Below are 13,070 nucleotides of genomic sequence, written 5' to 3'. Positions count from 1 at the left end.
AAGAACATCCGCAAGCACACCTGCTGGAGACACCCAAATGGTGAAACTTGCAACCAGATAGACCATGTTCTGGTGGATGGGCGCCATTTCTCGGATGTTATCGATGTGCGGACATTCAGAGGTCCGAACATTGACTCTGATCACTACCTCGTTGTCAGTAAAATTCGATCACGGTTGTCAACTGTATCGAACGAAAGATCACAGCGAACGATGCGTTACAATATCCAGCGATTGTCGGCGGAAGGAGTATCGGCTGAGTACCGCCAGAAGCTCGACGAACGGATAAGTGCAATCAACGTTAGCGACATCATCAACTATCTATGGGAGTCGATCCATAGAGCAGTGAGCACAACAGCAAGAGAAGTGGTAGGCACTGCACAGAGGCGACCCAGGACGGGTTGGTTCGATGTGGAGTGTCAGAGAGTGACAGACGAGAAGAACGTTGCCAGAAGCCGAATGTTGGTGTCGGGTACCTGATCGAATAAAGATCGGTACAAGGAAGCAAGAGCAGCCGAAAAACGAACCCACCGCAGGAAGAAGAAAGAAGACAAGTAACAAGTTATTAGTGAGGCGCAGGAAAAAATGTAGCAGAACGATATGCGGAGGTTTTATGAATCTGTCAATGGCGTGCGGAGAAAGACAGTGCCATCTCCCGCCATGTGCAACGACCAACAAGGGAATTTGCTGACAGATAAAACCGCGATTGAATTTCCGTGACCATTACAATCGAGTCCGAAACGACTGTAAAACTAGAATAAATATGCTGAAAAGTGTTTCAAGAAAGAGATCAAGAAGTGATCGTCTTACACTGCTGCGAGTGGCTAATGCAGTAATCAACAGCAGACTACTTTACGGCTTGGAACTAGTTGCTCTCAACTTCCAGGAATTCAACTCAACTCAACTCTCGGCCCGACACACAACAAGGCTATCCGAATCATCTCAGGGCTTCTACCATCGACACCTGCAGACACAGCGTGTGCCGAGGCGGGAGAACTACCTTTTCGGTACAAAGCCACAGCCGACCTCTGTAACAAGGCGGTTAGCTACTTGGAGCGTACTAAATCAAATGACAACAGCTGCAGATTGAAGGACCTAGCAAATGAAGCTCTGGATAAATTATGCAAGAAGAAGATCCCCAGAATTGCAGGCCTCCGCCGACTGGGGACAAGAAGCTGGAATAAAAGTAGCCCCAAGGTAGATTGGGCACTGAAAAGAATCCTTAAAAAGAACCCCAATAAGACCCAAGCGCAAACACTATTCAGAAACCACATTGAGACTAAGTACCGGGATGCAGAAATCCGTTTCACCGATGGATCAAAGGCAGGTGGCAGAGTCGGTATTGGCATCACATCAGACACAATAGACGATTCTATCGATTGCCGGATCAATGCTCTGTATTCTCTGCTGAGACAGCAGCCATCTTCCGGGCCATGGCCTTTCCAACAACCAGAAGCACGCTAATAGCATCGGACTCGGCCAGTGTATTAGCCGCTCTGGAATCACCAAGAAATAAACACCCCTGGGTCCAGGCCATAGACACCGTTGCAAACAACAACACCCACCTTATATGGATCCCAGGACACTCGGGGATAAGTGGAAACGAATACGCTGACACACTCGCAGACCTCGGAAGAAACAATCGGTTTCTGATCCGGGAAGTACCAGCCAAAGACGCGAAACACTGGGTGAAAACAGAAATCTCCACAGCCTGGGCCAATGACTGGTTTCGGCAAAGGAATCACTGCCGGATGATAAAGAATTCCACTCTACCTGGGAAAGACCAACGAAGCCGCCGAGAGCAGGTGGTCCTATCCCGCCTTCGTACAGGACACACTAAGGGTCTGTTCAAATATCACGTAACGCACTAGGGGGTGGGGGGTTGTCTAACTTTTGTTACGATTTGTTACACAAAATATAGGGAGTTGGGGTCCTTCGAGATATTGTTACACGTAACAAATTAAGTGCATAGAGAAAAAAATATTGAAATAATAGTTTTTACCTTCTAAATAGCATAAAATCTACAATGAATAATAATTTATTGTATCGTGTTTCAGATTCTACCAAAAACAAGATTTTTTCAAAAAAATTTATTTGTTACGCGTTACGCATAGGGATGGGGGTAGTTCTAAATTTTGTTACAGAATGTTACGAGGGGGTGGGGGGTTCTTAAAAACAACGTTTTTCGCGTTACGTAATATTTGAACAGACCCTAATGCCAATGAACTTAAATCGCTTTAGAAAAAGGGGTAATCTATGGAAAAATTCTCAATTTTATTGCTTTTTTATATTCTTCAATGGAATATTTTCTTTTTTTCAATGCTCTTTATTGATTCTTTCGTGAAAAGGTTTTAATTTTTCTTAAATAAAATATTTATTTTGTGGAAAATTTTGATATTATTTATTTCTAATATTGATTTATTTATGGGATGTTTGTATTTTTTCCTTGGAAAATTATGATTTCTTTATGAAAAATTATTCTTTTATATTCGCAATTTTTGGTTTTAAAAGTGTTAATTTATTTTTGTTTTGTGGAAAATTCTTAATTGTTTATGGAAATTTTGCATCGAGATCGAGTGGAAAACCCTAAATATGTATGTAAAATCCTTTTTACATCGTTTTGAAAGGGTTAAATACCAAAATATAACAATAAACTGTAAAATACCAAAAGGATATTAAAGAATGTAGATTCAAAATGAAAACTTGCATTTTAAGCCAAAACTGTATAATTCAGGCAAAGGAATATAAAGGATATTGTGTTACGGTTCTGATTAGAATCATAGAATCATGGCATAATGAAGAGAGTTTTGAGATTCTGAATAAAACTTGTATGCCCTGAGAAAAACCTATTAATATTGTAAGGTAAACTAATTTGATGATTCTGAAAGCAATACTGGAATTTCTACAAGAATGCTATTCAAAAGAAACAACAGTAAGAGCTTTTACTTGCATTTTAAGATTACATATTAACTTTGTGATTCTCTGATAAACTTTTTGTTGTAAGAGTTCAGTTCAGATGCTTCGCTGAGGTTAATATCTTAAGAATTTCCAGTACCTCCAGAGCTACGGAAGGTCCCAAATACTCTTAGGATCTATAGGGATATTCAGTGATGAACTTTATAATTATTTCAAAAAAATCACTAAAAGGAAATTTAAAAAAAATAAATAAACATAGGGATATTTTGGAAAATTTCTAAACCATTACAAATTTTTCTCGAAATTTTTATAACATATTCGCGAGTCCACATTTTTTTGTATCCTCCTGATGCATCGAAGGTGTGCGAGTTCTAGATATCCTAATACCTGAAACACATTACAACATCATCAAAATTTTCGAATTCATAAAAATTTATAATTTCCATGCTGGGTTTAGTTTGATTATGAATCAGTTAACATTGTCCATCTTCAAAATTGATCGGATTAATCATATGTTTTAGCTACATAAGGTTTTTTCTTACTTTTTGTACTTGAAAAAAAAAAACCACGTGGTCATAGGGGAGAGGGAGGGGGGGTCTGCCAAATGACCACGATAAACCACCTGGGGGGGGGGTTGAAAATCTTCAAAAATATGACCACGTGGTTTCTGGATGGCCCCTTGCAAACATTCTCTGAAGTGTGGGATAATCTTGATGCTAATAAAACTTACATTCTTTGAGTGTCAAGCAAGCTAAAAATAAATCACTAAATTAGGGTAAAACGTGCTATCGTTGTGGTATGACCTAATGTTGTGGTAGTGTTAAAATAGTCCATGCAGGATATAATAGCATCAAAAACGATTGTGGATCCGTTATAACCCTTTAAATTAACTTTTTTTCCAACAAAATTCCATTCAAAATGGTGAAAAATCAACATTTTTCCTTCACATATTTCGTCCCTTGAGCCTTTTATTGCGGTAGTGCTAAGGTCCTATTGCTGTGGGTATCGCTCTCCATCAGAAATACAGGCAATACCGCAACAATAGGGCTGACTTTCAAAGAATATCGCAAAGATAGGCAGCTGCATCCTTCTATTGCGGTAGTTTGTTTTATTGTAATAAAAACAAAACAACATAAAGTTTAGCAAAATTGGCCTAATGTTTACGAAACAAGAGCTAAAAGAACACCCTATTCGACAGCCGCAATGAGAAAAAGATAAACAGTTTATTTTTGAAGTTTTTTTTTAAATAAATTTGGTATGGAAGCGATGCTTAACCCCTCCATAATGGGTCGTATTACCCTATGTGTTGGTAAGCACTTAAGCATTCGACAATGATGCGATAAAGATGCCATAAAAATAGTTTGCCATTGAGATTGATATTTTTCGACAAGCCTATGGGAACTATTTTAATCAATACGTATGTGAAGGATTAGGTATTCCCTGAAAGGTATTCCCACTCAGTGACTTACACGGGGTGAGCTATAAATGGGAACTTATTGGACTTTAAGAACTTAGTGTGTAACTGATATCTCCGGAAAATGGGTCTTTCGATAGTCGAAACGTTTGTTGCGATTTTCCTATGTTTTGGAGTGACGACGCACGGAAATGAGGTTGCCCGCTACGATCATTATAGGGTTTACGAAGCGATTCCCTCATCCAACAATCAGCTGAAGCTACTGGAAGATCTGGAACGTTCAAGTGATAGCTTAATTTTCCTGAAAAGAGGTGACCATGTGGGAGCAAAGTTCAATATCGTAGTGGCTCCACACAAGTTGGCGGATTTCAGTGAAGCGCTGCGTAATGAAGGCATTCACACTCGACTGTTGGAGATGAACATGCAAAAGTTGTTTGACGACGAAAAATTCCGGATGTTGTCTAAGCGAGCTAGCGGATCTTTCGATTTCAAGGAGTATTACGAGCTGGACGACATTCATTCTTGGTTGGATAATCTGGCTCTTCAATATGACCAGGTAAAACTTCTAGAAGCTGGCCATTCTTATGAGAACCGATCGATCAAGGGTGTGAAAGTATCTTTCAAATCGGGTAACCCTGGAGTGTTTTTAGAAGGAGGCATACACGCTCGTGAATGGATTTCTCCGGCAACTGTCACGTACATTCTCAACGAGTTGCTAACAAGTCATGATCCGAAAGTGCGCGACATCGCTGAAAACTACGATTGGTACGTGTTCCCGAGCGTGAATCCAGATGGATACGTCTTTACTCACACAAAAGATCGTCTCTGGAGGAAGACTCGTACTCCTTACCCTGGAGGATGTTTCGGAGCTGACCCCAACCGTAACTGGGACTTCCACTGGGCTGAGCAAGGAACCAGTAGCAACTGCATATCCGACACATACGGGGGACCTTACGCCTTTTCCGAAATTGAAACCAAATCGTTGTCCCAGTTTGTCACCTCGTTAAAAGGCAAAATCCAAACCTACATCTCGTTCCATTCGTACTCCCAGGTGCTTCTGTTCCCTTATGGGCACACCGGCGAGCACACTCCGAACCACAACGACCTGGACCAAATCGCCAATGCAACGATTACATCCTTGGCGAAGCGCTACGGCACCTTTTACACGTACGGCAATATCTATGATGCCATCTACCCGGCCAGTGGTGCCAGTGTGGACTGGGCCTACGGAACGTTGGACGTAAAAATTGCCTACACCTACGAGCTACGACCAGGTTCAGAATCATGGGATGGATTCGTGCTTCCGCCATCGCAGATTGTGCCGACCGGAGAAGAAACACTCGATTCTTTAGTAACGCTGCTAGAGAAATCGCGTGAAAGGGGCTATTATGATAACTACACGAGCTAATTGAGTGGATGGGTAACTGATATGACAACATGAAATAAAAAAGTCAGAGTGCTCGCTACTTGAAAATAAACTATACATACCTACTTGTGTTTTATTGCTTGAGGCAAATTAGCGTGGTGAAGTATCTTATGACGTAGTGGAGCGGACTTTGTGAAGATTCTGCTTCAGTAATTTATTATTATTAATTTCTCACGTTTGCACTAAAACCTATACAGTTTTATTTATGGTAGTCAGAAAAATCTTATGCTTTTGTTAGTTTTATGCTTTATACCGAGGATAATATTAGCATAGAACATGTGACATAGGAGACCGACATGCTTTTCCTGCAGTTCTTTAAATTTCGACTGACTCTTCTAATAAAGTCAAATTAATCCTCGTTTAAGGTGAAGGTGAGTTGAGTACCAAAACAAAGCTTTTAAAGTATTGGTACAATAAAAACTGACGTATACTGGTGTGGAATTAATAAAAAAAACAAAGAATATTAATAGGGTAGTTCAAAAAATGAACCAGCTCCACCACGCTCATTCGATTTCATCCCATGCTCCGAGTGTCCCCCAAAAACCGATTTGAACAAAAACTGGTTGAGCACAAGCCGGTTCAAGTTTGCATAGTACGGGAAACTAAACTTTCAATACACTGGCTACAGCGCCTTCCATCCAAACTCTGCATTTAGGAGTATTTCAGCACAAATCGTAGTCAAAAGTCAAAAACAATTTTTTTAGATATTTTATTTTTTTTTTCGTTTTTGTACTCTCAAATAGTAATACTACCTTACCTTGGGAATTTTTGATCAATATTGGTTACTGGTGAGCAATACTGGCAGCCAAAACATCACCATAATTAACGAATCTGTGTCAAAAGGTCGAAGGTCAAAAGGTCGAAGGACAAAAGGTCGAAAGGACAAAAGGTCGAACGACTAAAGGTCGAAAGGACAGAAGGTCGAATGGTCAAAAGGTCGGAAGGACAAAAGGTCTAAAGGACAAAAGGTCGTAGGGTCAAAAGGTCGAATATGTGTCATAACGTCGAAGGTCAAGAGGTCGAAGGACAAAAGGTCGAAAGAACAAAAAGACAAGAAATGAGATGGAAGTTGTAGATAGTGACATGTGATATGCCAGTTGGGAGTAGTGAGCATAGATAAATGAGAAGTGAGAAGTGAGAAGTGGAAATGAAGAAATAAGAAGTAAGAAGTGATGTGAGACAAGGAAGAGAGAGCAAGTAGCAAGAGAAGAAAAAAAGATGGAAGAAATAAGGAACAAAGAAGAGAGAAATAAGGAAGAAAGAAGGAAGAAAGAAGGAAGAAAGAAGAAATAAAGAAGAAAATTGGATGAAATAAGGAACAAAGAAGAGAGAAATAAGGAAGAAAGAAGAAAGAAAGAAGGATGAAAGAAGGAAGAAAGAAGGAAGGAAGGATGAAAGAAGGGAAAAAGAAGAGAAGAATGAAGAAGGAAAAAAAGAAAGTAGGAAGTAAAACAGGAAAGAGGAATAAGAGAGAGAAGGAATAAGAAAGAAAGAAGGGAGAATAAAGGAAGAAAGAGAGAAGGGAGAGAGAGGAAAGAAGGAAGAAAGGAAAAAAAGAAGAAAGAAAGTAGGAAGAAAGAAGGAAAAAAAGGAGGAAGCAAGAAGGAGGAAAGAAGAAATAAAGACGGAAGAAAGAAAGGAGAAAAACGGAAGAAAGTGAGAAAGAAGAACAAAGAAAGAAATTAAGAAGAAAGGAAGAAAAAAGAAAGAAGGAAAAAAGAAAGAAGGAGAAAGGAAAGGAAGAAAACAGAAAGAAGGAAAAAAAAGAAAGTAGGAAAAAAGAAAGAAGAAAAACGGAAGAAAGGCACTCCGGAAGCACTGATGATGATAAGGACGAATTCTACGCGCAGCTGGAACGTGAGTACGACAGCTGCCCAAGCCACGACGTCAAAATCATCATAGGAGATTTGAACGCTCAGGTTGGCCAAGAGGAGGAGTTTAGACAGACTATTGGAAAGTTCAGCGCTCACCGGCTGACGAACGAAAACGGCCATTCGCAGCACCTACTTACAACACAGCCTTCCGTATCCGTACACCTGGAGATCACCACTGCAGACAGAATCACAAATCGACCACGTTCTGATTGATGAACGGCACTTCTCCGACATTATCGACGTCAGGACATATCGTGGCGCTAACATCGACTCTGACCACTATCTGGTGATGGTTAAACTGCGCCCAAAACTATCCGTCATCAACAATGTTCGGTACCGCCGACCGCCGTGGTACGACCTAGAGCGACTGAAGCAAACTGATGTCGCCACTGCATACGCACAGCATCTCGAGGCAGCGTTGCCGGAAAAGGGTGAGCTCGATGGGGCCCCTCTTGAGGACTGCTGGAATACAGTCAAAGCAGCCATTAACGACGCAGCGGAGAACAACGTCGGGTATATGGGTCGAAGTCGACGGAACGATTGGTTCGACGAAGAGTGCAGACAGATTCTGGAGGAGAAGGACGCAGCGCGGGCGTTCGCGCTGCAGCAAGGTACCCGGCGGAACGTAGAACGTTATAGACGGAAGCGGAGACAGCAGACCCGCCTTTTTCAGAAGAAGAAACGCCGCCTGGAAGAAGCGGAGTGCGAGGAAATGGAACAGCTGTGCCGTTCTCAAGATACACGCAAGTTCTATCAGAAGCTCAACGCATCCCGCAAAGGCTTCGTGCCGCGAGCTGAAATGTGCCGGGATGAGGATGGGAGCATCTTGACGGACGAACGTGTGGTGATCGCAAGGTGGAAGCAGCACTACGAGGAACATTTGAATGGCGCTGAGAGTACAGGCAGTGAAAGTCATGGCAGCGGAGGAGATGACTACGTCAGTTCAGCGGACGATGGAAGCCAACCAGCCCCCTTTTTGAGGGAAGTTAAGGATGCCATACAACAGCTAAAGACCAATAAAGCAGCTGGTAAGGATGGTATCGGAGCTGAGCTCATCAAGATGGGCCCGGAAAAGCTGGCCACTTGCCTGCACAAACTGATAGTCAGAATCTGGGAAACCGAACAGCTACCGGAGGAGTGGAAGGAAGGGGTTATATGCCCCATCTACAAGAAAGGCGACAAACTGGAGTGTGAGAACTTTCGAGCGATCACCATCCTTAATGCCGCCTACAAAGTGATATCCCAGATCATCTTCCGTCGTCTGTCACCATTAGTGAACGAGTTCGTGGGAAGTTATCAAGCCGGCTTCGTTGACGGCCGCTCGACAACGGACCAGATCTTTACTGTACGGCAAATCCTTCAAAAATGCCGTGAATACCAGGTCCCAACGCACCATCTGTTCGTTGATTTCAAGGCGGCATACGACAGTATAGGCCGCGTAGAGCTATGGAAAATTATGGACAACGGTGGATGGTGGATGGGAAATTTAAGCAACGGTGGATGGTGTGCAAACTGTGTGAAGATTTCGGGCGAACACTCCAGTTCGTTCGAATCGCGCCGGGGACTAAGACAAGGTGATGGACTTTCGTGCCTGTTGTTCAACATTGCGCTAGAAGGTGTAATGCGGAGAGCCGGGTGTAACAGCCGGGGTTCGGTTTTCAACAGATCCAGTCAATTTATTTGTTTCGCGAATAACATGGACATTGTCGGCCGAACATTTGTAAAGGTGGGAGAACTGTGCACCCGCCTGAAACGTGAAGCAACAAAAGTTGGACTGGTGGTGAATGCGTCAAACACAAAGTACATGCTTGTGGGCGGAAGCAAGAGCGACAGGGCCAGCCTGGGAAGCAGTGTTACGATAGACGGGGATACCTTCGTGGTGGTCGAGGAATTCGTCTACCTCGGATCCTTGCTAACGGCTGATAGCAATGTCAGTCGTGAAATACGAAGGCGCATCATCTGTGAAAGTCGGGCCTACTACGGGCTCCAGAGGAAACTGCGGTCAGAAAAGATTCGCCACCGCACCAAATGTGTCATGTACAAGACGCTAATAAGACCGGTTGTCCTCTACGGACTTGGACAATGCTCGAGGAGGATTTGCAAGCACTCGGAGTATTCGAGAGACGGGTGGCGGTGTGCAAGATGACGGTGTGTGGCGGCGAAGAACGAACCACGAGCTCGCCCAACTCTACGGCGAACCCATAGTATCCAGAAGGTAGCTAATGCCGGAAGGGTACGATGGGCAGGAAATGTTGCGAGAATGCCGGACTTCGGTGCTCGCTTCCGATCCGGCAGGTACGAGACGACTTGGAGCGTAGCGAGCGAGATGGGCAGACCAGGTGCAACACGACTTGGCGAGTGTGGGGCGTATTCGAGGATGGAGAGATGCGACCTCGAACCGTGTATTGTGGCGTCAAATTACACTAAATTAATGATTTCGTGTGTGTTACTTCTACGTGAAGTTAAACGATTTACAATGATATGGAAATGCTAATATCATCTTCCAAACTTGGACGTACATGTTCATGATAGCATTAGAGGCGAAAGTATAGAATTGATAGTTCCGTTAGGATACGGCAGGCATGAAGAATGTTTTATAGAAGTCGATTTGAAAGCGAGCGGAGGGCAATATTTGTGATGGCACATATCACGACCTTCCTTCTGCCAAGCTCCCGTATGAAGGGGAGGAAGAATATCAGTGTGGAAGCTGATATATCTCCACTGGCAAAAGGAAGGTGGTTTGACTTGCTCATATGCCATCGCGTGCGGAAGGATTTGCTATCGACGAGTACTGTCTCCAAATTTCTAATATGACATCAGCATTTAGTCGAATAGGATTTTTATTGCACAGTTCTGTTTTCTCATTGCGTCCGTCTCGTCGCAACCAACCAGAGGCAGCCAAGTTGGTTGCGACGAGACGAACAAGAACGTCAAATTGTTGATTCAGTGTTAGGGTATATGGCTCAAAACCTTAGTCTTAGTTAGTGGCGATAGATGTAATAATGCGTTGATGTGGTGTGACAGTACGGTTAGTCATCAATTACCTACATCGATTTTTTTTGCTGTTACTTGAAATATCGAAAAGTACGGTCAATCAATAAATTAAAATTATTTACTTGAAAAAGTCACAAAACCGACGCCAAAAAAAATCCGTACACTGAAGGCTTGTTAGAAAATTTGTCCAGTAAACAATGATTCGTCAGTTTATCAATATTTAGCACATGCAGAGTTTTGTGAAAAATGCAGAATCAACGCTCCCTCAACCTCACCATCACCAATCTCCAGACAAGAACCCTATTGAAAATCTGTTGGGTCCTCGTATAGAAAGTTCGAGTACACACGGTACAGAACTAAAACCAATTTGAGAAGGTTCTAGTGATGAAAAATATCTCCCCAGAAACAACAAAAAAAGCCGGCAAAATAAATGGCAAGACGTCTTTAGAGCGTAATTGTAACAAAAAAATACATACAAAGGATTAAAATAAGGTTTTGGACACTTTAAGCAACGTTTTGAGCATTGTACGGACATTTTTGGCGTTGATTTTGTATTTTTTTTCTGTTGGAGAGCTTAATGAAAAGATTAGACTGCATTGGCGTAAATAAGGGGGGGGGGACTAGGGGGGGCTTAGCCCTCCCTAGAAAAAAAAATAGCCCCCCCTAGGATTTGACAAAGTAGTTAGCAGTGATATCAGTTTTCAACATGTAGCATAACGAATTATTGAAAAAGTTTGAAGACAAATGAGTTATCTCGCATATTCACCCTGTCATAATGAAATGAGTGGCAGACAAATGAGTTTTATTCTCATTTCTGAGAAAGATTCCTGTGTGGCACTAAAATTGCACTTGGTGTTAATTATGTAAAAGCAATTGGCGAATAAAGGTTACATGAAGAAGAAGAAGTCGAAAGATGATATTTGAGAAAACAAAATGCACGGGAAGCAGACGAATATTTTTTAAAAATCCTCAAAATCTAGGAGCATTATATTTAAAAACGGTTGCAGTACGGGGTTGAACTTTTCTTATATTGTATAAAAACACATAATTTCGATTTTGAATTTTATTTTGTGATATTGCACTTTATACATAGTATAAAAAGAGTCCAACCCCGTACCGCTAATCGTTTTTCATTAAATTGCTCCTAGAATTTTTGAGAGTTTTAAAATAATTTCCGTATGCTCTCCCGCGCATTTTTTTTTAAAATATCATTCTTCGACTTTTTCTTCTTCATGCAACCTTTTTTCGCCAATATCTAATTGATTTGAAAGCATCAACGCAAGCTTGATATGAACAACAACGTAGAGTTACCAAAATATCAATCAAAGCAATCGTGTTAGCAGTCAAAGATATGTGGTCAACCATCACGGACTAGAGTAAAAGATTTTCAGCAAACCTCCGCTTGCCAAGCAGCATGATAATCTCCAAGTCTCTCGACATTTTGCCTTGGATTGGAATCCCTTAATGACTTGCTTCGGAAACCCTCGCCGATCGGAATCCCTCTGACGATTTGCTTTTAAATCCATCGAGGAAAAGTTTCGCAATCATTCGACGATTCGTTTCAGAATACATCGACGGTTTGCTTCGGAATTTTTCGAAGATTTAGTTTGGGCTCCCTCGATGATTTACTTCGGAACCCCTCGATGAATTGCTTCGGAATCATTCGATGATTTGCTTCGAAATCCCTCGACGATTTGCTTCAACATCCCTTCGCAATCGCTGGAGGATTCTTTACGGAATCCTTAGAGGATTAATTTACTGTCCCTCGACGATTTGCTTCTGGATCCGTCGATAGATTGCTTAGAAATCTTACCACGATGTTCTTCTACATCCCTGGAACATTTGCTACGAAAACCCTGAACATTCACGTTGGAATTCCTGGAGGATTTCAGACGGAATCTCTAAAACATGTCCGTTGGAGCTCCTGGAACATTTCCATCGGAATTCCTGGAATAATCGCGTTGGAATTCTTGGAGAATTCCAATTAGAATCTCATTGGGATCCCTGAAACGTTTGAATATGATCCGTCACAGTGTGCGGGACCAACACTTAGTCGCAATAGCAATAGCTATCAATTTGAGTCGTTGTAGTAATCATCGGCTGGTAAATAAATGCTCTTCGACACTGTGGGCTACAACAGAAAAAAACATGCTTGAGAAAAGCACGTGCTTGGATGAGTGTGATTGCCTTAGGTGGTTGGGCCATACTCATCACATTACCACTAAGATAGAAAGAGGTTTTAAATTGATCAATCAAGGTAACTCATTTTGCACTCACCGCATCAAAACAACGGCGGCACTGTATACGCATATTTCTATTCATGTGTGTTTGACAGAACATGTCTACGGTGGCGCAATCTGTTCATTTCATAGCGGCAGTTTTTGCTTATTGATTGGTCCATTGTTTGAGAATTTTTGAAAAGAAGCTCAAAATAGAGAAAATAGATGAA

At 41.9% G+C, this 13,070-nt stretch overlaps 1 protein-coding gene across 1 annotated transcript; it reads left to right on the top strand.

The window, feature by feature from the left end:
- Positions 1 to 4,404: 4,404 nt before the first annotated feature.
- Positions 4,405 to 5,805, top strand: LOC134216631 (zinc carboxypeptidase A 1-like). The gene has a single exon (XM_062695489.1). The coding sequence runs from the start codon at positions 4,452 to 4,454 to the stop codon at positions 5,733 to 5,735; it is 1,284 nt and encodes a 427-aa protein (XP_062551473.1). The 5' UTR covers positions 4,405 to 4,451; the 3' UTR covers positions 5,736 to 5,805.
- Positions 5,806 to 13,070: the final 7,265 nt, after the last annotated feature.

Source organism: Armigeres subalbatus, chromosome 2 (assembly GCF_024139115.2).
Source record: "Armigeres subalbatus isolate Guangzhou_Male chromosome 2, GZ_Asu_2, whole genome shotgun sequence".
Lineage (NCBI taxonomy): Eukaryota > Metazoa > Arthropoda > Insecta > Diptera > Culicidae > Armigeres > Armigeres subalbatus.
This window is presented reverse-complemented; position numbering and strand designations above follow the sequence as displayed.

Coding starts and splice junctions, on each gene's coding strand:
- LOC134216631 (XM_062695489.1), top strand. CDS start 4,452: ATGGGTCTTTCGATAGTCGAAACGTTTGTTGCGATTTTCCTATGTTTT.